The sequence below is a fragment of the Eumetopias jubatus genome, unplaced genomic scaffold, assembly GCF_037043125.1.
Source record: "Eumetopias jubatus isolate StellerSeaLion01/CBP00866 unplaced genomic scaffold, mEumJub1_p1.0 scaffold_13, whole genome shotgun sequence".
In the NCBI taxonomy this organism is placed as follows: domain Eukaryota; kingdom Metazoa; phylum Chordata; class Mammalia; order Carnivora; family Otariidae; genus Eumetopias; species Eumetopias jubatus.
The window spans coordinates 35,034,500-35,060,712 of record NW_028274819.1 but is presented as its reverse complement, the minus strand read 5'-3'; the positions used below and the strand labels follow the sequence as shown (position 1 = coordinate 35,060,712).

Below are 26,213 nucleotides of genomic sequence, written 5' to 3'. Positions count from 1 at the left end.
TTTGGTAGGGATCCTCTAGTGTGAATGACAGGATTTGAGCTGAACCCTCACAAGGAGGAAAATGGACCAACGCAGAAGGTCCTGTGCCTATGCAGACCCCTCTGGACTGCAGGTAACTGATGACAGCATCTTGAGGAGAGTGGCTGCCCACCAAAGAGGACTCTGAGAAAGAAAATAGCATGAGAACTTGGGTGAGGGGTGGAGCAAGACATGGGGAATTGCTGGGCAGCCCATAACTAATGGAAGTGTGGGTTGGCCACTGCCCCACTGACAGCCACCCACTGCCCCTCTCCATTGTCCCTAACTCCTATCCTTGACTGAGGACATAGGGAGAGATAAAAGAGACACTCTTCTCCTTCTTTCCATGGAGGCTCAGTTCTGTGGACAGAAGCTGGCTTAGGCAGGGCTATCGCAACCAAGGACAGTCCCAGTGTGAGTCTTGAGTGCTCAGTGTTTGAGAAAGGCAGATGGCCCCAGAACAGCAGTGATGTGGAATGGGCAGGGTGGCCTGAGCCCAGGGTCAAGAATATGAGACTGAGGCCTATGGTCCCAAGGTCCTCACATTGTGGGGTTGGGCAGTGGGAAGGTAGGAAGGATAGAGACAAACAGGGCCAAGGCAAGTGCACATGGGGGCCTGGGGCTCAGAACTTGTTGGTTTTTCTCCCACTTATAGGTACCTTCGTATTGGAAGCCCACTTTCTTCATCAGCCCACTCTCTTCTTTTTTTTTAATTCAAAATTTTATTTTTAGGCATTATATATATATATGTATATGCATTTATAAGTACACATATGATATATTTTATGTATATGGATTAGGTAGCTGTTCATTGACAAGCCTTCTGCTGTCAACTCTTCCTGGTGAATTCAATCCCCTCCCCCAACAAGAACATCAGAAAGATCCTCTGTTCTTTCCAACTTGAGATTCTTTTCACTGGCTAAATTTGGGGGACTGGGAAAGTCCAGAGGTATAGAAAGGTTCTGAGCCATGAGGGGAGGCAGGTTCTTCTGCGGGTCCTTTGTGAGCCTGCTGAGCATCTTCTTGTAAGGAGAGCTATAGTATGTAGATAGGAATTGGTGGATACAAGACTTTAAAATGCATCTTCCAAATCTGTGACCACTGCTCTTTTCTTTTAACAGAAGAAATATGGCATTTGCAAAGGTACTGGGATATGGTGGGATAGAGATATGTGTTGGATTAAAACTCAATAATAGAAAGAATGATTGCTATTGTGTTAGTCTGCTCAGGCTGCCCTAACAAGAGACTGCCATAGTGTAAGCCACAGACCGGGTGGCTTAAACAACAGAAATTTTATTTTCTTGCTGTTCCGAGGGCAAGAAGTCTGAGATTCAGGTGCTGGCAGACTTGGTTTCTCATGAGGGGTCTTCCTGGCTTGCAGATGGTGCCATCTCCCTGGGTCCTCACATGGCCTTTACTCTGTGTAAGCATGGAGAGAGGGAGATCTCTGGAGTCTCTTCTTATCAGGACACCAGTCGTATTGGGTTAGGACCCCAAATTTACGACCTCATTTTACCTTAATTACCTCCCTAAAGGCCCTGTCTCTAAGTACAACCGCATAGTGGGAGGGGGTTGGTTAGAGCTTCAACATGGGAATTTTAGGGAAATACAGTTAAGTCTAGAACAGTTAGAGACATAACTGATTTATTATGTCAAAGTATTTTCAGGGACTGGAGCTGGAACTTTGCAACTGGTTTTTTTACTCCAGTGAAGAATTTAGTACATATTAATTAATCCAAAACACACCATTTTCTGAAACTTAACCAAAGGTAATACAGTATTTTTAACCTGAATTCTAATTAGATTTCACAAAGTATTTTTTTTTATTCTTTGCAATGAATGAAAGATGCTTAAAGTGAAAAGGGACATTATAGAATTTACTAAAAAGATTTGCTTTTCTTTCATTTTATAGGCTCAACAACTTACTGATCTGGAACGAAAATTAGCTGTGGCCAAAAATGAGCTGGAGAAAGCAGCTCTTGACCGGGTAAGTTAACATCTCTGAATCCTCATAGTTGCTGTTTTAGCAGGCAAAGCTAGGGTAGACCCATTGCTTCACTTGATTTATTCATGCACTTCCAGATGCCGTACCTGGAAGATGGGTGTAGAATTCAGGAGTGCTTGATACTCCCTTTGGAACCCAAATTGACTCAGCCTTATGAGTTCATGACTTTTCATTTTCCACCTTGCCAGTACATTTGTTCTATAACACCATGAATAAACGTGCTTTAAAGCACCAACAAAGATTGCCATGTATTAACTCTGGGTGAATGAGTTATGAAACAAATGGAAGTAGTCGTTGACACTTTTCATTCTGGAAATCGTTAATCAGAGTTCTGGAGGGAGAATCATAAAAGAAGAAGGTAGCCCTCCTAACCAACTCTGTTCATATAAAGATAATGCAAGAGGGAGTGACAGTCCCTCTTGATAACAGCTTTCCTTAAATATAATTCACATACCATAAAAGTCACGTTTTTAAAGTTCACAAAGTTGCGCTACCATCACCACTAATTCCAGAAGATTTTCTTCACTGTTTTTTACCTCTTCTATTTCATTTTGGCTTTATTAATCTCTCATTGTGTTACAGCTGTGTATGCTCAGGATAAACCACAATTCCTGTTTGATGCCGCCCTTTGCCTTTCAGTGCTCTTCATATGAGGCATACGTGGAGAATAGGCAATTGGCATATTTTGGAAAGGGAAAGAGAGAGGGAGAAATTGATTCTATAATTCAGAATTACTGTTCTGCTTAATCATTAGGGAATGTGGCAAAATTTCTTAATGCCTCTCATTCTTTTTTTTATTTTTAAATCATCCTTATGAAATTATAGGAAATAGAAATGGAAGGAAAACTTCCAAACTCATTTTATGAGGCCACCATTACCTTGATCCCAAAACCAGACAAAGACCCCATCAAAAAGGAGAATTACAGACCAATATCCTTGATGAACATGGATGCAAAAATTCTCACCAAAATACTAGCCAATAGGATCCAACAGTACATTAAAAGGATTGTTCACCACGACCAAGTGGGATTTATCCCTGGGCTGCAAGGCTGGTTCAACATCTGCAAATCAATCAACATGATACAATACATTAACAAAAGAAAGAACAAGAATCATATGATCCTCTCAATAGATGCAGAAAAAGCATTTGACAAAGTACAGCATCCTTTCTTGATCAAAACTCTTCAGAGTATGGGGATAGAGGGTACGTACCTCAATATCATAAAAGCCATCTATGAAAAACCTACAGCGGATATCATTCTCAACGGGGAAAAGCTGAGAGCTTTTCCCCTAAGGTCAGGAACGCGGCAGGGATGTCCACACTCACCACTGCTATTCAACATAGTATTAGAAGTCCTAGCCACAGCAATCAGACAACAAAAAGAAATCAAAGGCATCCAAATTGGCAAAGAGGAAGTCAAACTCTCACTCTTTACAGATGATATGATACTGTATGTGGAAAACCCAAAAGACTCCACCCCAAAACTGCTAGAACTCATACAGGAATTCAGTCAAGTAGCAGGATATAAAATCAATGCACAGAAATCGGTGGCATTCCTATACACCAACAACAAGACAGAAGAGAGACAAATCAAGGAGTCGATCCCATCTACAATTGCACCCAAAACCATAAGATACCTAGGAATAAATTTAACCAAAGAGGCAAAGGATCTGTCCTCAGAAAACTATAAAATACTCATGAAAGAAATTGAAGAAGACACAAAGAAATGGAAAAATGTTCCATGCTCATAGATTGGAAGAACAAACATTGTGAAGATGTCAGTGCTACCTAGAGCAATCTACACATTCAATGCAATCCCCATCAAAATACCATCCACCTTTTTCAAAGAAATGGAACAAAGAATCCTAAAATTTGTATGGAACCAGAAGAGACCCCGAATAGCTAGAGGAATCTTGAAAAAGAAAAGCAAAGCTGGCGGCATCACAATTCCGGACTTCCACCTCTATTACAAAGCTGTCATCATCAAGACAGTATGGCACTGGCACAAAAATAGACACATAGATCAATGGAACAGAATAGAGAGCCCAGAAATGGACCCTCAACTCTATGGTCAACTCATCTTTGACAAAGCAGGAAAGAATGTCCAATGGAAAAAAGACAGTCTCTTCCACAAATGGTGTTGGGAAAATTGGACAGCCACATGCAGAAGAATGAAACTGGACCATTTCTCTGTTCTTTAGTTCACTCAGAACGGAAGGGTAGAGTGACTTTAAAATAATCTCTTTGTTTACTCACACCCATTTATCAAACATACAGTGTTATTTTCTGTAATACTGAGAACATATATCTAGCACACATTAAATTGGGAAACTCTGAATCTGAAAAATCAATCATAGTATTTCAGACTTGAGAAGAAAACACCACATTATTCTCAATCAAAAGCATGGAAAGTGTGTGCCAAAGGAACAGGGCCATCCAGGAGTAATTTGCATTTTACTAAGCCTTCAACACATCCCCTGACTGAGATCAGTTCTTGATTAGGTGGGAGTTAGCAGCCATCATCCTAACACTGGAAAGGTAGACCCTCTCTGTGGAAGATATCCTCTGGAGAATTTTTGGTTCATTTATATATGATGTCTGACATGTAATAAAAATATTTCTAGTCATGTGGAGAGGAAATACAATCTAATCAGTATATAGAAAGAAACCAAGGAGGGCGCCTGGGTGGCTCAGATGGTTAAGCGTCTGCCTTTGGCTCAGGTCATGATCCCAGAGTCCTGGGATCGAGTCCCGCATCGGGCTCCCTGCTACTTGGGAGCCTGCTTCTCCCTCTGCTTCTCTCTCTCTCTCTCTCTCTCTCTCTCCCTATCTCTCTCCCTCTGTCTCTCATGAATAAATAAATAAAATCTTTAAAAAAATTATAAAAAAAAAAGAAAGAAACCGAGGAAAGCATAACTGAAGCTGATTCAGACACTGGAATGAGAAAACAAAGATTTCACGAAGATGAGTGTGTGTGTGGCAATAGAGAAAGTAAACAAAACAGATAAAAGGATACAATTTACTGGACTTGGAATCTATTAAAAATATCAAGTAGATATTCTAGAATTAGAATAATATAATGGATGTAATTGAGACTTTAACTTTGTTCAGTAGCAGATTGGATAATTGGACACTAGAACTGAAGACAAGTAAAATGTAAGGAAAATTAATATCAAATACCTATACTAATATAGAGAAAGTACAAATAAATGGAAAGCAAACAGAGAGAATAAGAAGTGTATATCAATTTAAAATATCTTCAAGTATTTATAATTGTTGTCCCAAAAGAAATGACAAACAGAAGCAATATTTATAGAGATAATGACTTAAAATTTTCCAAATGGATAATTATAGATCAGTCCAGAAGAGATAGATATCACAATCCTAAACCAGTATGTATACAGCAATATTCCTTAAAATTGTATATAAATTTTTAAAAGTACACTTAAGACCCAGGCACTTTTTCATTCTGCTGTATTTCAGTATAATTTATTAACAACAGATCCTTAACTAAGAAAAATAAAAATGTGAATAAAAACAATGAGGTCATCTCAACACTGTCAGATTGGTACAAATTAAAAAGTCTAATGATACCAAATTCTGGTACACTAGTGGTGGGAGTGTAATTTTTAAATGTGTGTATCCTAGAATTTGCACTTATCCCTATGTGCTTGGAAACATGTATAAGGACATGAAATACAATAATGTTTGTATTAATACCAAATTGAAATAATTTAAATGCCTACTGTTAGAATTAGCATATACATTTCATATATTTTCCATACTCATATTTTCAAATAGTAATCAAGAATTAATACTAATGAATAAATATAAAAACATATCAATATTAATATATGTATAACATATACTGTTGAGTAAAAAATCAGAATTATGTATTGTATTTAACAATTATTCAAATACACAAATCACATTTGTTTTGGATTGTATATCATATAAATAGATGAAGTAGAAAAATACATATCGAATTCAAGGACCCAATTGCCTTTGGGGAAAGATGGAGTAAAATCACACTAAGGATGCTTAAAATTACTTCTACTGTTCCCCAAGTGTTTCATTTTCCAATAATTGTACAGACACAGATAGTGTTTAATTTATACACACACATAGATATATTGTACACATTATACACATGCATCATGTAGTTTATACATTGTATGTGTATATTAGATATTAATACATGTGTATGTGTGTATTACCAATATGTGTATGCATGTTATCATACATATTTTATAAAAGGATAATAAATATCATATATGACAAATATATAATAAACATGCTTTTTAACATTTAATTCGGATCGATACTTACCTGATATTTGTTATAATTGTTATATTGTTCTCTATATGCCCCTATATTTTTCAAAATGTTATTTTAAAAAGTGAAGAAAGTGTGCTGTCTGCTGTTAAGAGCTTTCCATTTTTGTGATCACAGCTTAGCAACCATTTTATTTAAAAAATAAGCCAGTAAGATGACTTGCTTTGCAATAATATATTGTATACATTTAGCAGTTGTGTAAAGAAAAGAGTTTGCTTCCTAACCACCAGGTTAAACGATGGGTGTTTTGATACAGGATAGAGGAGATGGAATGTTTCAGGTTGATTCATTTTGGAGTTTTTATGGTGTCTTCTTGTTACGCAGTAGTTGTGAAGGACCAGGCTAAAATTCTACTTCCCAGGGACTCGGGTCTCACATAGGCATTTTTGTTACTACATATGACCAAAACCTCTGCATAGCTAACATAACTAACTTTGCAAACAGGATATCTAAAAAGTGTTGCAGTAACAAATTAGTAAGGGCATTTTGTGAATTCTCATGATATTCTTTCTATCTAGTAGTTTTAAGGAAGCCTGCATGCCATTTTGTAGAGCAACCCAAGTATAATTCATCTTACCAAGGTTCCAGCTGTATGAGATTTTTTTTTAATTTATGAAAAAAAGAAGTTTATACTAATTTATGTTAATCTCTGACTATATGCAACTCATGCTACATAATATTTCTTTTTAAAAAGGGACGACAAGACTCTTTATAGAGTTGGGAGAATCAGAAAATCAGAGATACATATAAACTAAAATTCAACTAGACCATCTTTTTTTTTTTTAAATCCTTTCTCTAACACCCCTACCACAATCTCTACAAAATGCTTTAAATCTGAGGAAGACATGGGATTCCTGTGATTCCAAGGCAGCCCAGCCTCCTCTGATTTTTTTAGCAACTCTGACTTTTGGCATGTTCTTCCTTACATTAAATCTTTTCCCTGATCTGACTTCAGATAAGCCACTTAAGTCAGGTTTGAAATGCCTTTCGTGTGACCACCATGTGGTAGGATCAATGGGAAACAGAAAACATGTGTGACACATGGTCTAGAGTTCCACACCTCTCACTTTTTGTTGGGCACCAAAAATGAGGAAATAATTATTTGTGGAGCCATAAGGTCCCAGAAGCACAGAGAATGAATGTATTTTATGTACTTGTGGGTTGTACAAACTGGTATAGTCACATAATACTAAATGAGAAAATTATAATTTGGTCTGAGTCACAGAACTCCAGGTTAACATAGAGGTTTTTTCTCCTCTGTCTTACCCATTCTGTGCTTTTCTCCACCCCGTCTCTGTCCACTCCCCACTTAGGAGTGCCCAGCCCACACCATGCTACAGTCTGGATTTAGCAGGAGAGGCTTTATGTTGCAATGTTTCCGGAATCAGTCTGGCTTTCTTCAATCATAACTCTTCCACTGAATGACCGTGTTCGAATTCCTCAAACTCTTTATGCTTCACTGCAATATGGAATACTAATAAAACTTACTTTATAAGGGTGTGGTGAGAAAAACTATGCATCCAAAAAAGTAAAGTACTAAGAACTCTTGGCACAAGGAAAACACTCAGGAAGCATAGTAATTTTTAACACCAATGAATGAGATTGTAGAGACTGCCTGTCAGTGTTAACAATTTTTCTCTTTAACCTTCAGAATCTTGTCATTCCTTTTGCTACAGTAAACTATAAAAGCATTTCATATTACTAGAGGTCGGTTTCAACAAATCTCTTGTACCGTATGTATGAGGCTCATAAACTGCAGTCATGAAGGCAGGTAGAAATGCTAGCTCACTTCAAAATGGATAAAAATTACAGTTTAATGAAATTGCTTTCTACCTCTCTCCATCATCTTTATGTGAGACTTTTTTACTCTCTTCAGGTGCCTAGTTCCTAAGAATGTTATATCTGGGCTTCAAATAACCTCAAATACCTCATAAATATTGTGAAAACATCTTCACACTCTAACTTGGTTCTCATGGCATGTTTAATGAAAGAAGTTTCAGTTTACTATCACAACATAAACAATAATAATCTCACGATCTAAGAATCAGCCTTGGTTTTCCAAACAATCAATTCTTTATTTGGCAATATCTTATGAATTACAGGTAGCCTCAGCTACTGGAATGTAAAAACAGCTTTATAATATGGAAATCTCTCAAACTTTCATATTAAAAAAATTTTTCTGTTGCATCTGTCACAAAATTTTGCCCAGGAAAGCATGCATGATTTACCTCAATATTAAAGATGACACATGTGAGGGGTGCCTGGGTGGCTCAGTCAGTTAAGCATCTGCCTTCGGCTCAGGTCATGATCTCAGGGTCCTGGGATCGAGCCCCACATCGGGTTCTCTGCTCAGTGGGGAGTCTGCTTCTCCCTCTCCCTCTGCCGCTCCCTCTCCCTCTGCTTCTCCCTCTCCCTCTGCTGCTCCCCTGCTTGTTCTCTTTCTCTCTCTGTCAAATGAATAAATAAAATCTTTTTTAAAAATTCTAAAAAAGATGTCAGAATGACCATACAGGATTCATAGAACTGATTTCATGGCAGAAATAAAAGGGGAAAGCCTTTGAATTCACAGCCCTTCGTGGTCTTTCCAAAGCCATCAGCCGATCGTGCACCCAGGTCTCTCTGACGACCTCACATCTTCATGGAAATGAAGAGAGAGATGAATAATATCATATGAATTTATATCTGTCAGGAGATGAGAAAGTAGGGGCACAGTTGTCTTTGCAAGTTATATCTTGTTCCCAGAAAAAAAAGTGCATTTTTCTGAGAAAAGTACTTACCTACAGATGCATGAAAAATTACCTTCTAAATCTCCCACCATGTTAAGATCGTATATGTACACAATAATTTCTAATAAGCTTTACATATTATATAGCACAAGCATTAGTATTTTATTTATCTTTTAAAGATTTATTTATTTATTTGAGAGAGAAAGATAGCAAGTGAGGGGAGGGACAGAGGGAAAGAATCTTCAAGCAGACTCCCCGCTGAGCACAGAGCCCCACGCAGGGCTCCGTCTCACAACCCATGAGATCATGACCTGAGCCGAAACCAAGAGTTGGTCACTTAACCGACTGAGCCACCCAGGTGCCCCAAGCACTAGTATTTTAATGTCCGAAATACTACTTTCTTAATACAATATATTGAATAAAATGAGAAATATTTCACTATTTTCTCGTGTAAGACAGCACCAGCCTATATATCCTCTGGACGGTTTATTTATTCATTTAACAAACACTTGTTGAGTTAGAAACTGATGATGCTGCAGGAAAGGTACTGGCCCTCAAAGAAATGACATCATAATGGAAATAGATAACACACTGAACACATAGAAATAAGGTCACTTGCAATGACAACAAGGCTACCTAGGACTTAAAGTGAGAAAAGTGACAAGAGACTTTAAGGAAGGAGTGTTCCTTGAAAGGGCCATCAGGGACTGTGTTTCCAAGAAGGTAAGATGTAAGCTGAGACTGGGTGCTGTATGCAACTGATGAATCACTAAATTCTACCCCTGAAACTAATAATACAGTATACATTAATTAAATTGAATTTAAATTAAAAAAAAAAAAGATGTGAGCTGAAAGATAAATTTTAAGTGGAAGTTTTCTAATAGGTATTTGGAAAAGGGGTTCATAGGCACAGGAAACAGCAAGTGTAAAAGCTCTAAGATGCAAATACATTTGGAATCTTTGATGGGCTGTAAATAAAAAGAGGTTGAGGTAATCAGGTTCTTCCTAAAAAAGTTTGCATTTTACCGTTAGGTGGCAAAGCAAGTGAGAAAAGTGGTTTGGGGCAAGGAGGAGAAAAGCAGGGCAAAAACAAGACTGACCCTAGGAGGGAATAGGTTGTAAGATCTTAGACAAAGTACACCTTCTACAGTTTGTACTGTATTTCATTAGGTGACATCTTGTTACAGTGAACTTCAAAGTGAACGATAACCTGCCATTTCAAAACAGACTACTACAGCCAGCGGTATAAATGAAAATATGATGATGTCGTGGTGTAAAATCACTGTCTGAGTCCTGCTTATGGAACTGGGTCAGGCCAAGTCTGAGCAGTGTCAGTAACAGGCTCTTTTAAGTCAGAAGGACTAACCGGAAAGCTGTTTTTGTGGTAGAAAGCTGAGCAAAAGTAGGGCCAGGTGGCTCACAGCAAATCTGTGATCTCTGGCAGGAAAAATCTACAATGTCATCAAGGAACAGAGCAGAATCTAAGGTAGGAGGCCAAGCTGTATGCTTGGGGCCCAAAAAAGAAAGAAAATCAGGAGCTAACAGATTAGGAATCGGTTGAAACACGAGAGCAAAGATAGCTTACCCCTGGGGCTGTGAAACATGGGGAGTTGGAGGTTATGTCTGTGTGATGTTGATTCTGTTATCTGAGATGATCCTGACCATGTCAGGAGACCGCTGGGAACAAGTGAGATGATCGCATCAAGTTCAGATAATTAAAAATATCACATACATGCACATCGTCGGTTATTGTTCCTTTGGAAGATATATCTTCCCTGAACAGCATTTACTGAAAATCGATGTTCTAAACTATTAACTTGATACAGTTCATTATTTATTTTTGCATCCAAGTTCAGCCATTACTCAGAAATTTGTTCATTTGGGCAACATATACATTAAGCCTTTTATAGATACAACTTTTACACACATCGTGTGTTTAGAGGAGCCAAGATATAAATAAATGCAGTGAATAAAATAGCCATCATAACTTACTGCATGACCTGAGATGATTGAAAGTCTACATTTCAAACCCACATTAACATTGAGTCTGGACCCAAACTTGCCTGACTCTGTTGCATTAGCTCTATTTCCATTGTCTCACTATAACATATGAGATAGAAAACATCTTTAAATTGTTCAGTGCCACCTGGAATATTTCATTCCTGACCCAGCACACAATGCCATGGTGTCCTATTCTGTGGTGAGCAGGGAGTTAGCCACGATTATAACAAAGCACCAGGAGGAAGAGAAATCTGAACTATTATTTCATTTCTTCTCATTGATATCGCTTCTCACTTTCCTTCCCTGACATATAGAAACAGCATTTTTACTCAAGTGTCTAAGTCATTGAATCAGAAAACTTTCTGGTGAGTCCCTCCTAATGTGTCAGGGATTATGTTAAGTGCTAAATACACAGTTTTGAACAAAATAGGCAACTTGCACATGTGTATATATACATATAAATTAAAAGTCAGAGACAAATTACATAAAGGTCACAAATATAGGACTGAAAGTAATGGGGTGGAGGAAGGACAAGAAATCAGGGGCTCAGGCAAGCGGATCAAAGGGACCATGTTGAGTGAAAGGTCATCAGTCAGCTTGGCCCAGCTTGGCGCTGTCCCGTCCACTTAACGACATTCCTCCAGCCTAGTTCTTACCAGATTTTTCTGCCATCTTAGACAACTTGTCAGGGCAATATTAATGAGAAGGAAATACATGTCAGTTCTATTTCTTATGTATTCCCAGTTGCCTGTTTTCCAGGCTGCTTTTTGTTTTGTTTTGTTTTGTTTTGTTTTTTTAATCTCTGGCCTGGACCAAATAGATTTCTTAAACTGCTGTTCTTCTAGAAAGACATTCTTTCTCATCTTAAAGATAAGTCTTATCTTTATCTTTTATCACAGAAGCTCAGAGGTAGACATTGAGAAGGATCTAAGTCATGGTTGCTACTCTTCAGGAGACGGGACATAGGAGTAGATGCTATATGGAAGTGTGTTCCTGGCATAGAATATAAAAGATAGTAGTTTTGTTGGAAGAATACTACCTCAGCGGGACAATAGACTTTGCTGCTTCAGTGGCCCATGGGCACCCTGAAAGGGTGCACTCCACATGTGCCGGCCTGTCCAGGGGTCTTGGCCCCAGCAGCAAATCTCTTCATCTCTCTTGCCGCAAAGGCCACATCTCATGTCTTGAAATGGACGATTATGTGACATTTTATTTGGGCCTACATGCATGACCTTTATTACCCCTGAGTTACCATAAGGTTTCCTAAAAGTTGTATGTCTCTTTCCATTTTGGCACTGGGAGATCTCTCTGTCAATTGTACTCAGCTTTACATTATTGTTGTTGTTGTTGTTGTTATTTACTCTATCGGCATTTAAAAATATTTTTAGGGATGCCTGGGTGGCTCAGTCGGTTAAGCATCCACCATCGGCTCAGGTCATGATCCCAGGGTCCTGGGATCAAGCCCCATGTCGGGCTCTTTGCTCAGCCAGGAGCCTGCTTCTCCCTCTCCCTCTGCCTGCTGCTCCCCCTGCTTGTACTCTCTCTCTCTCTCTCTGTCTGACAAATAAATCTTTAAAAAAAAAAAAAAAAACCTCCCTTTAAAAAACATTAAAAAATAAAATAAAAATATTTTTAGCAGTGGAATCTGGTGGTAAGATGGGAATTACAGATGGTTATTGTCTAAATTATTTCAGTCTACCTTATGATATAAACCAGGGGAAAAAAGCAGTCTGAAAACCTTAAACTTTCATTTCTTCAGAGTAAAATAGTAATAATGATGCCAGTTCCACAGATGTTAGAATGCATAAAATTATTTCTTTCATGTGAAAGAGCTTGCAATACTGTGAAATCCTATGCGAATATAAGAAAGTGTAAATATTACAATTTACAATCACATCAGATTAACTCCTACCACTTAACAAGCCTACAGGAAGTAAGTATTTTATTAGAAACAAAATTGATTTTTTTTTCCAATCTTTGGGCAGATTGAGTGGTGCTACAGGCTAATCTGAGAAAACACAGGGGCCTACATTGCCTGGGCACTGGTTTGTAATAAAAGAGATGGACACCAGTAGAAAGATGGCAGAGTTCTACAGACATTTCCTTTTTTTTAAATTATTATGTTCAGCTAAGCCACTGTATAGTACATCATTCGTTCTTGATGTAGTGTTCAGTGATTCATTAGTTACGTAGAACACCCAGTGCCCATCACAACATGTGCCCTCCTTAATGCCCATCACCCAGTTATCCCCTCCCTTCTGAGACCCTCAGTTCAGTTCCCGGGATCCACAGACATTTTCTACTTGAAAGTGACCCTAGAGGGGCGCCTGGGTGGCTCAGTTGGTTAAGCGACTGCCTTCGGCTCAGGTCATGATCCTGGAGTCCCGGGATTGAGTCCCGCATTGGGCTCCCTGCTCAACGGGGAGTCTGCTTCTCCCTCTGACCCTCTTCCCTCTCGTGCTCTCTATCTCTCATTCTCTCTCTCTCAAATAAATAAACAAAATCTTAAAAAAAAAAAAAAGAAAGAAAGTGACCCTAGAGGACATGCCCTTGCCAGCAGGCTATCATGATTGAAATCTAGTAACACGTCTCTGAATTTCAGTGTTCAGAATATATCACGAGACACAGTAGCCCCTAAAAACAGACTGAGTGTGCATTAAACAGTGTGTCAGAGTGGAATTTAGAAGTTAGGCAGTTAACTGGTAGGTATTTGCATGGGGAATGAGTGTAGGCTAGGAGGACGGGGAGAATCAAATCAAATAAAGAACAACCGGAACCACCTGTAAAAGTTGTCATCTCTCTTTTTTCCGTAGGACTCACAGCTAAAAGCAATGAAAGAGACTGTACATCTCTGCCTGTCAACCGTGTTCCGTAATCAACCTCCCCCTTTAAGTCTAATGAGGCCAAATCCAACTCAGCTGCCAATTCTACCTGGGACACTTGGCCCTGTGATTCCTGATGCAAGTTCAAAATTCCAGGTACACTTCAGTCATGCTTTGAAAGTATAAGCAAGTCATGCGCTGTCTTTATACTTCATTCTGTGTGATCATCAGAGTGGATCGAAGTAAGATACCAGGTTCGTTGAGAGATTAGGAAGTAAACAGAAGATAGTAACCCTTTTGTAAAGTCTCCATGGTCACTTGGAGAACATTGGAAGACAACATTTGTTTTAGAGAGCCAGCTGCTTTTTAGCCAGAATTGCCTAGTAATAAAAATTATTATTATCATTATTATTCTGAAATAATCTAAAATTATTTTAAAATAATATTTTAACAGTATTGTTTCAATTTATTTATAGTAATTATAATCACTTAATATCATTTAATAATATAATATTTGATATATAATTTAATGTAACTATATTATTAATCATATTTTAATGATAATAATAACTATTATTTTATAATTAATTGAAAGAAAACATCTTATATTACATACCAGTATATACCAGAGGTTTAATATGGAAAATGCTTTCTCTTAGGGTATAACAGTCATCCTTACAAAAGTGATACTTTTTTTAAAAATTAAGGCCATAGTTTTCAACACTTCCTACACATGTGACTATCTTGGGATACTTGTAAGAAAATCCTGACACTTGGGATTCACCCCAAACCTATTGAATTCTTTCTGGTTGGGCTCTAAGTCATCAGTGTTTTTTTAAAAAGCTGTCCAGGAGATTCTGAGAACCGGTGAATCAAGCAAAACTTCCTCAACTCCCACCACCACCCCACATGAGACAGGGCAAAGGGGCGTTTGTTGCTTTCCGCTTCAGTCGTCAGAATCTTCAATGTACAGGCTCTCCGTTTAAATAAATGCTGGCACTCTGAAATAGTTATTGGAGAAAGTGTAGCTTCAGGCAGTATATTTGGAAGTGCTGGCCCTCTTATCACTTGCCTTAGGACCACTTGCTGTTAAAGTGAACGTTCTAGCTGCCAGTCCGACTTCTCATGCAAATCTCTAACAACGGTGGGCCCAGAAACACCTGAGAACCACTAATAGAGTTACCCAGGGATGCAGTACTTTGGGGCTTTCTTACTGCTTATTCTGATTCCCTGCACTTGAATTAAAAGGGGTGTGCACAAATGGCAGTGTACAGAAATACTGTTTTCAGAACCAAAACCAAGAGAAAAAAAGAATGTAATGTTATGTTTTTATCTGTAACTAATCAACATACGGACTGCACAGATTTAGTCTGTATAATCTTATGTTTCTCTGTCAAAAATCATTTAAAAATGTATGTTTTCATTTCATCTTATTCTCTTTTTACTCGGTACCTAGGGATCTCTAAAAATGTTTAGGCCAGTATCTTTCTCCGTTATTTTTTCCTGCCTCTTTGGAAACTCTAGGTCTAAAGTGTTTGTTAGCTTAACCAAAGGCAGGGAAGAAAGTTGCATAATAATATATTTGTTATGTTTAGGAAAAATACTGAAGACTTCCATTGACACTGGTCACTGGTAAAATGCCAAGCTTTCCAAGCTTTTCACACAGTGTCACGCACCCACCGGGAAGCCACACCCTGCCTCCTTAGTGTTGGTCTGAGAGAGGAGCAAAGGTTCAGCCTTATTAAGTCTGATGACTTTGGGCAAAGCACTTTGTAATTCTTTGGGCACACAGGACACTTGTCTCCAACTCAAAATATGTTTATTTAGGCCCAATTAAAACTGGGCTCTTTATGACCCTGAATGTGTGGAGGAAATTACTGATTGTTCCCTTAACTGATTTTCTGTGAATAAATGTATGTCCTGTCCTTGAAATAAATAATAAATATTTATTATTTCCCTTGGCTTATCACAGAAAAACGTAGGAAGCATTTAGATGAGGCTGGTTTAGGAATTGCTCATTTCTCAAAAAGCAATAACAGAAAAATCTAATTGTTTAAAATAAAGTTCAATAAATCTAAGTTGATGTACTATAGAGCATTCTATTTTATGGATTAGCATTAAAAGCTTCTCTAGTGTTTATGTTTTGCGCGCATTCTTTATCTTTTCATTAGTGGTGGAAATTGTATTTTTATGTATACTTGGGTTTTCAGCTGTATGCCAGCGCCTCAGAAAACATTTTTAAATTCCCAAATAATACGATGTGATGTGGGGTGTGGGTAAGAGAGACCCTTCCATCATGGAATCTTTTTTTCTCTGTACGTGAAAAAAGGAACATTTAAATGAGGACATTTTACCGGGACACCTTCAGAGTTGGCTAACTGTAGCTGCAGTGACGTGATGTGCCTGCCTGTGAGCTGTGAGGGGTCACATCTCTCACCCTCCCTGTGCCTCAGTTTCCTCAAGTGCCTGTCAGAGTGTTGTTGTGGCATGAACATTACAACTAATAACGCCCCCTGTTTTCCATGGACTAGGACTGGTCTCGTCTGCTTTCATTTGGTTTCTTAAATCTTCAACTCTTGAATGTTTTCCTGGAAATCTGTGAAACATAGCCAAGTAAGCAATTTTCAACTCACATCCGGAAAAAAGACATAATACCCACATACCGTGCCCCCCCATGTCATTTTATTTTATTTTTCTTCAAGAAGATTTGGTAATACAATCAAAATTTTCATTGCATTATTCATACGTGTATATGGGTGTATGTGTATACATACATGCATACACATACACATGAGTACATTAAATACATATGTGTGTATTTCACTGTGGATTTTAAAAACCACAGATTTCATTAGGTGGGGAGTTCAACATTATAAGAATCTACTGGCAAAAACTTAAAATAATTTATATATCGGTAACCCCTACCTTTTTTTAAGATGTATTTATTTATTTGAGAGAGAGAGAGAGAGTGCATGAGCAGGGGGAGGAGCCCAGGGAGAGGGGGAGAGAGAGAGAGAATCTCAAGCAGACTCTCCTGCTGAGCGCAGAGCCCGGATGCAGGACTCCATCTCACGACCCTGAGATCATGACCTGAGCCAAAATCAAGAGTCAGACACTTAATTGACTAAGCCACCCACGTGCCCCTGGGAACCTCTGCTTTTTTTTTTTTTTTTAATTCTGGAGGATGCCTTTATACGACCTTTTAGTCCTACAGCTGAATTTTCTGCTGAGGACCCTCAGTCGGGTCAGTCAGTGTCCTTTCCTTCATCATATTCTACATAGTTGTTATGTTGCTTCTCTCTAATTTGAGTGATTTTTTTCCTACCCTCCAAGTTAGAATTACTTTTTCTATTCTCAGTGGTCTGATAGCACAGTGTTTACCCTCATGGCTCTTGATCACACCATGAATACAGTGATGGCTGCATACTCCTCTCTCCTTAAAGGAGACAGCTGTGCTTAGGTCCTTGATTTGTTCACATTATTCAGTGTCCAGAATGATGTTTCTACAGGATTCATTTGAAATGACACTTGCTGTATTTCTGTTTTAGTCAGTTAGGGCTGTTATAACAAAATGCCATAGGCTAGGTGACTTAAATCATTTCTCACAGTTCTGGAGGCTGTAAAGCCCAGGATCAAGGTGCTCCCAGATTCAGTTCTTGATGAGGGCCCTCTTCCTGGAAGGTAGACAGCTGCCTTTTGGCTGAATGCTCACATGGTCTTTTTTAGACATGTGTGACTGGAAAGAGATCCCTTTCTCTCTCTCCTTATATTTTTCATGAGGGCACTAATTCCACCACGAGGGCTCCACCATCATGACTTAATCTAAACCTGATTACCTTCAGAAGGCCCAGCTCCTAATACCATCATATTGGGGGTTAGGGCTTTAACATAGGAATTTTATTTTATTTTAAAGATTTTATTTATTTATTTGACACAGAAAGACACAGTGAGAGAGGGAACACAAGCAGAGGGGAGCGGGAGAGGGAGAAGCAGGCCTCCGGCTGAGCAGGGAGCCCAATGTGGGGCTCGATCCCAGGACCCTGGGACTATGACCTGAGCTGAAGGCAGATGCTTAATGACTGAGCCACCCAGGTGCCCCAACATAGGAATTTTAGATGATACAGATAATCAGTCCCTAGCAGTGCTCCTCTTCTTGGATATTTTCCTTATTAAGAAGTTAGAAAATATATATTATTGAGTGCTCATAAAGTGCTTTATATTCAACCAAATTGTTTTCCATCTGTATGCCAGGACCGTGCTCATCACTGGGGATGCAAATTTGAGATCACACGATCTTTTGGACCCTGACTGAATTCTCTGTACAAAGAGAACAAGAGAAAAAAATGCAAGGGGTGTGTGGTAGATCAGGACTATTTTTTTTTTTTTTTGTATTTGGAATTTCATATTCCAAATAGCTTTGATTAAAGAGAAAGACTAAGGAGACCTGGATCCAAAGGCACATGAGATGGTATCTTTGTTATGAGACTATATATTTTATTATGTAGAAAATATTGTTGCAACAGAGAGGTAAAGAGCAAAGGTACAAGCCAGGAGCTCTGATTTGCATTTGCCTAAAATAACTCCTAACTAGAGTGGAAACAAGCAAACCAGTGACAGTCTATTTCCCTGAACCATGTAGAAGATGATGGTGATCTGCTCTATGGTACAGAAATGGAAACAGGGTTCCAGATGTCATGGGGGCATAAAACTGCTGTGATGTAGTGGTTAAGTGGGATGCATGAAGGCAACGTGAAGAAGAACACTCTGCACTTGCATTTATTCACTGTGATGCAAAAGGCAAGAGGAGGACCAAGATTGGTTTGTTTCTTAACACACTAAGCGTTAGAGGTCTCTCATACAGTCAAGTGTCTATATCCCATAGGTGATTGAACATTTGAATCTGGAATGCAGGGAAGACACCTGAGTGGAGATAAAGGATTTGGCATCACCATGGCTGGTGATTAAATGTTGGAAGTAGATTCAATGACTTGACAAGACAATGCAGAGTGAAAAGAGATGAGGGCCACAAAGGACCCCAGAGAAGAGAAATACCTTCAGTGTGGTTTTTTATGTAGCCTAATTGATGGAATATTTGTGGTAAAAGTGCATCTCTCATCTTTCGTTGAGATCCTCTCTTTGTTACACATTTGGACTGAGAACCATGACTTCTTCATGCTTTTTTACCAGTACAAAACAACGGAATATGCATGTCATTGTGTAAACTTAGAACAGTGAATACTCCGTGGCTGATATCTGCTTTTAAAAGCAGACTGGGGGCGCCTGGGTGGTTCAGGTGGTTGGGCATCTGACTCTTAGTTTCGGCTCAGGTCATGATCTCAGGGATGTGAAATGGAGCCCCACATGGAGCTCTGAGCTCAGTGGGGAGTCTGCTTGAGATTCTCTCCCTCTCCCTCAGCCCCTCCCCCCTGCTTGCTCTCTCTTTTTCTCTCTCTAAAATAAATAAATAAATCTTAAAAAAAATAAAAGCTGACTGTTTAAGTTTTCAGAATTTGTACTAGTCAGCTCATAAACACAGCCCTTATTAAATATTAATTACATATGCTTACAATTAAGTAAAATTTACTAAAAGCAAATGTGGTAAATACCAAAACTACTACATCATGCTATTATCTCTTTTCCTGAGGATATTATAATATGTCTTTTGGGCCCCTGTTGTGGAAATACTATATGATGCTGTGCTACTGATCTCTTTCCATTTCATATTCAATATTACCACCTTGATACATTGAAATTGGTAGTATTTATATCATAGAAATTGACAAACAAACACTACAAATCAGGGCAGAGACCTTCAAAAGGAGAAAAGGCTCATGTTTCTTTTCTTTTTTTAAGATCTTATTTATTTGAGAGAGGGAGAGAGAGTGAGCACGAGTGCGGGGCAGAGGCAGAGGGAGGAGCAGGCTCCCCACTGAGCAGAGAACCCGATGTGGGGCTCGATCCTAGGACCCTAGGATCATGACCTGAGCCGAAGGGAGACCATTAACTGACTGAGCCACCCAGGCATCCCAAGGCTCGTGTTTCTGTTCCAAGGGTTCTAGCCAAGACCCTTGAGGGTACAGGAGGGTCTCCTGCCTATGTAATTAGGCTGTACTTTTCATCAACATCCAAGAAATCTTGTATAATGAACATAAATACAAGGAAAATTATTTTTTTAAAGAGAGAGCTAAGATTCGTAAGTCAGACTGACCAAGTAAAAATCTGTTTTGTGCAATTTTCTAACTTTGAAACCTTGATCAAATTACTTCTCTGGGACTAATCTTCTGTATATATAAGATGGTGACAATAACAGCACCAACCCTACAGAGTTGCTGTGATGAATTAGTAAAAAAAAAATCCACATATAGCATTCAGCTTATGCAGTTGTGCCTGACACTGAGAAACAGTAAAAGTAGAAAGTAAGTATTATATCTGGAAACCAGGATCACACTTTGAGAAGATTTAAAGGTTTTTGGTATGGAATATTAACTTTAATTAAAACAAAAATTGTGTGCCTTGTTTTATTGTTGATATGTGAGTATGCAATAGATCTATCCAAATGAGTACAACTATAGATTTTAGCATAGTAGTATGGATGGATTCTTACAATACATTTAATGTCAGCGATTATAATAGTAGGAGGACACTGAAAGACAGCAGAAAGGAAAAACAATTCAGATAAGTAATGCCGATAAAAATCAATGAGGAAACTGTGTTATGAAAATCCAGTATTTCATCCTCACCCCAGGCGGTGACCATCTTCTCTCTTCCTTCCATGCAACTCACTGCCTTGGATTTATCTGCACTTTACACTGGTAAAGGTCACAACTGTGGTATCTATTTAACTGGACAAGGATGATTTGTTTTTTGTTTTTTGTGTGTGTGTTTTTTTTTTCCCTGTTTGTTCGAAATGCCAAAGTCATTCTAGTGACCCTATTCAAGAGCTTAAAGGCATCCAAGCGAAAATTGCATTCTGCTTGGTGCCCGGCGGTTTAAAGCAAAGTGGATTTGTATTTCCCTCTCTTCTGCCAAAAACCTGTTGCAATGCAGTTTCCAAGAACTCTCAAAGCAATGCACCTGGAATCATCATAGACCAAAGGGTGTCAACCTAGGCTGCATTTTTAATCACTGGGGGGTTCACTCACACCTGAGTGTCAACACTCACAATTCTGATACAATCCAGCTGAAGAGCAGGCTAGTTTGGGGGGGATTATTCAAAGCTCCCAGATTGTTCTAATTTATATCCAACCTTGAGAACTATTAAGATCCTTACTCTAAGAATGGGAAAGGAGTCTAAGAATTAAGCCTGCCCTTTTCCCCCACTTCCCTAGAGAAGAGATTTCTCAACTACCTCAGAGGTTTTAGATCTGGTTTTCTACCAGTTGTCTGTCATTAGCTCACTATCTGGTTATCTTTCACATCTACCAATTGTTGGTGTTCTTCCATGCTACAAAATATATTTTATATCTTTATATCCAAGGTTATTGTAAGGATAAAAATGAACATGTAAGTTGAAGACACTTTTCATAAACTATAACATTACAGCTAAGGAATTTTGTTTGGATTTCATTTTTGGTCCCAGGAGGTCTTAATAGCTTCTTTGATTACTTCGCAGCAGGTATGTGGCAATGAAGCTAAGTCTCAGTTAAAAATATTTAAAATATTTTTGTGTTATTAAATAATTAATTAAATAATATTTTAAATAATAAATATCAAAATTTAATTAAAATATATAAATCTAATATATAATATAAAATTATAAATAAAAATTAATTTAATTTAATTTTAAAAATTAAAAATTTAAAATAATTTTAAATTAAAAATAAATAATAATAAATTAATTTAATTTAAATATTTTATTAAAAATAAAAATTCAGTTAAAAATAAAAACATGGTGTTTTATGAATATACATGATATATATGTACATAAATATTGTAAAATTATGTTATAAATTATAAGATACATATTTGATCTGGTAAATATGAAAACTGAACCCACAAGGAATCTTTGATGTATTTTTTTTTAGTACTGCTCTGTAGGTTTGTACTTGGAATAGTCTGAAACCAAATTCTCATTAGCTTTAATTTATTCTTGATACTTATATAATAAGAACATTATTTATAGAAATTGATTAGTCGAGTAGCTCTGTGAAGTTCTTTCAAAGACAGTTGTTAGCAACAGGAGGACATAATTCATTCAATCTTCCTAAAATTAAAATAGGAACAAAACATTCTTGGTCGAAATGTTATCTTAGGTAACTCTAGGAAGTCACACTAATATTCAGAGAAAACCTCACTACTGAATACCTTCTATGTCACAAAAGAATGGCTACCAGGTCCCATTTTCTTTTTATTTTCATTCATAATTGAGATTTTATTGGTCATCTTGAGGACCAATACCCAGATGTTTCAATTTGTACACAATTAACGTATGTACCAAAAAATTTAGAAGGTATGCAGTTGTGATTCTTTTCTAAACAGTTATTCCAGTGACTTTCCAGCTTAAATTTGGAGGCATATTTTTTTCTTAAGAGGATATCATGTGCAAATATTTTCAAATGTTGATAAGCTGTTGTGTCATAAATCCCCCTAACTCACAAAATCATTTACACCACATACTCAGCACATTATCAAAGTTACGAGGTAAACTGGACTACCAGGACCAAAGATGTTACAGAGTGCATGAAATTCTGATAGGGAGAGCCAAGGCCAAGGAATGGCTTCCTTAGGAAACAATTCTACTAAAAGTAAGATGAGAAGTAATTTAAAATGACATAATAAAATGCGGGACTGTGGCTCCAAATTGCCATCCAGTGTGCTGTGTATTGTAAGATATAAAACTACTTCCCCAGCTGTGGAATGATAATCAAGACAATCAAAACCTCCCATATTCAATATCCCACTATTTTCTGATTGTACCAAAAATAAACAACCAGCAAATGATTTCGCCTCTTAAAAAAAAAATTACATTTAAAAAATGGGATGAGGCAAGATTCTCTCCTTCTTAAAAATGTTTCTAGAGCTACTAAAAGATTTACATCTACAAAATAGTTGATAAAAATATTCCTCTGGATTGTATAAGAAGGGAGACAGGCACCATCGGTAAGACATGGTATATGATGTAGTCAGACTCAGCTTTTTTTCTCCTGCTTCATCAGAGCCTGGGCCCTCCTTGTTTGTAGTTTCTCCATTTTCTGCAGGTAAATCATCTTTAGTTTCTGGGTTAGACATTTTCTCCTGTTTTTCCTTTGCTCCTCTTTCCTCTTTTGCCTGAAGGTTTATCATTTCCATTTCCTGGCTCCTTCCCACCTTGCAGGAGCAGGTTTAGATGACAAGCTCCCCTGCTGATCTCCCCCTGGGCTTCTACCTCACCACCCCTTTGGCAGAGCCCCTCCTCCAAAACACACTGTTACAGAAGGTTATAAATAGTGAGAGGGTGGTCAGAGTTAAAGCATTCTAAGGTCTTTGCATTTTTTGGAAAGCAAAAATATTGAATAACTGCAAACTCTGACAAGTATTCACATCAAGATATTCTGAATAACCCCCACACATAAAAATACTTTATTGCTAAAAAATGCTAGCCATCAACAAAAAAGAAGAAAGAAAACATGCTAGCCATTATCTGAGCTTTCAGCAAGTCATAATCACTGACTACAGATCACCATTACAAATATAATAATTATGAAAAGTTTTGAAATACTGTGGGAATTACCAAAATGTGACACAGAGACATGAAGTGAGCAGATGCTGTCCGAAAAATGGCACTGAGAGACTTGCTTGATGCAGGGTTGCCACAGACCTTCCATTTGTAAAAAACACAATATCTGCTAAGTGCAATAAAGCAAGGTACACCTGAGGCAATATAGAGAGAATGGTTAGGAAGACAAGATGATACTAGCAAACACAATTTTTAGGAGATTAATAGTATCTTCTTGGGGAGAGACGATGAGACCATGGTGGTGGAAAAAGGGAGGAGGGGATGGATTTGAGAAATGCAAAGGATAAAAAAATTGGAGGAATTTGTGTGGAAGTGTGAGAAGACGAGTTGATTCTTTTAAATAAGTTATTTGTGAAGAGGAGGAAAGTGGACAAATGTATGGGGGGCTTCTTAACAGGATGGAAGGAGATTGAGTACATTTTTGGTAAAAGAGAAAGGGGGAATGAATAAAGATAATGAAGACAAAATTTAGAGACTTATATTAAGTAGTCAAAATTCTAGAAGAAGCACCAAGGGATATGAATATGATCACTAGGTAAAGAGCAGTAGGGACATACCAACTTCTGAGATGGAAGATAAGTTGGTTAAGATGAAGGAAGGTATGGATTAATTTTGATGTAGATGAAGGACAGTTCAAAGGGGATGCTGCCCAATGGCCTTTAGTTCATCAGTGAAAATTAGGCCCTTACTGACTCTGGAGAAGCTTCCTGTCCCTCTAGACAAATGCTTTGGCAAACCTTGTCTGTACCCATCACATATACACTAATTCCAATTTCTAAATTCCCTCTATAGCACATCTGTTGGTACCCTGCTTTGTTTTCCAATCCTAGGAGAAAAATGAAATGAAACATCTTCTCGAGAGAGATGAAGTTAGGAAACATGGGATCCAGTAAAATGAGGTATTGCTTCAAAGAAAATATAGTAAAATAAAAGTAATCATTATGCTCAAAGATGATATAAACTAAAATTAACAATAAATCCAAAAAAGAAAATTAGCAAATTCATTTGTATTCCAGCAAATGTAAATTTGTTAATAAAATGTACTAAGGGATTAAAATCACCTAAAATTCATCAGTTTCCAGTGTATTAAAACCAACTTCTTAAATAGGGTTAAATGCTAATCCAGTCTGTCTATACATTATCATGTACATGTAGAGAGAAAGGAATAATGCTTTTTCAGTTATAGGCTTATGCTTCTTTCCAATGGTCCTTTTTAGGCATTAACAAGTTCCATTAGGTGGGTACTCTGAGTATGCTGGACTCTCCCTTTACCATCACTGTCCTGGAAAGCTGTGTTGGGATCTACAACTAAAATGTTAGCTACTCAGTGCCAAGAATCATGTGTAAGAGCACAGAATTTGGAATTCAACAGACCAATTCTAAATCCTGGCTTCTGCCAACTATTCAATGCACATATGAGATATTGAGAAATTAAACTGGAGACTGTGATTATTCCTTTTGAAATAGAGCTAACAATACAAAACAATGACCCTAGTAAACTAATTTGTATAAATGCTAAATTTATAGCATGATATCTGGCATACGGCATAGCTAGTGTTTAAGAGCATAGATTCTAAAGGCAAACTGCCCAGATTTGAATTTGTGCTCTGTACTAATCAGCTGTGTAACAAAGACAAAATTTTAAACCCAATTTCTTACCAGCATCATGGGGATAATACTGTTTTCCTCAAAAGGTTGTTAGGAGGGCAAACTAAATATTATTAATTTCAGACTTATTGGCTCTAATGAAATATCATTGTGTGTCCATCTCTGGGGAAGTGTCCATAACAAAATTCTATATGGGGGACAATAAGAAAGTAATACATGCATTCATCAAAAGAATTTCCACAAAAGGACAGCCAAAAACAACAAGAAATATAAGATCTTTATATTTGCTGAAAGTAATTATTCTTTGTACTAGATTTGATAAAAGACCAGAGAATTGTCATCTTGATCCACCCTCAACGCATTGAGTTGGATTTAAATATTTCAAAGAAAATTAAAAATAGTAGCCTTGCTTTTCATCACTCTATGAAGCACATTGATATTCAGGATTTTGTGAAATTATAGACAGTCTTTTTGAATCTCCTAGAGTGCCAGTGTTAGGCTTTCCTATGACATGTTTAGTCCTCTTTGATCTCCTCTTTATGAAAGCAAGAATATTTCCTGAGTGTCTGTAGCTACCTAACCTAGGAAGTTATTCAAATCCAGTATACTCAAAGACCAAACTTTTCTCCTTTGTATGCTATTGCGTAAATTCTAATTGCTTAATAATAATAACAATAATGATGAATTTAATTTGCATAGTCCTTTATGGTGATTACTATAAGATGTTTTATTAGATTACCATAATAAATAGAGCAGATCTTACTGTAACTATTTTACTTACAAAGGAACTGAAACAGAAACCCAAGTTTTTAATGCCAAATCTTGTGCACCAAATCACCGTCTCAAAATGCACATTACTTAGAACCTTAGCAATAGTCTTACAAAAAGGAATGAACATTTAAATATACACTGCTTCTTATATTATCACAACACTTAAATTTTATAGAGTATTTGTTCTGTAACTGATATACTGCTGAGAGCT

General features: G+C 37.6%; 1 protein-coding gene across 2 annotated transcripts in view; it reads left to right on the top strand.

The window, feature by feature from the left end:
- The window catches only part of LUZP2 (leucine zipper protein 2), a 469,487-nt gene that overhangs the window by 389,192 nt on the left and 54,082 nt on the right, over positions 1-26,213 (top strand). For both annotated transcript variants that reach the window (XM_088017667.1, XM_028117737.2), the window contains exons 8-9: positions 1,931-2,005; positions 13,900-14,064. In XM_088017667.1, the coding sequence (XP_087873793.1) occupies positions 1,931-2,005; positions 13,900-14,064 (240 nt within the window). The remainder of the gene's footprint in view (positions 1-1,930; positions 2,006-13,899; positions 14,065-26,213) is intronic.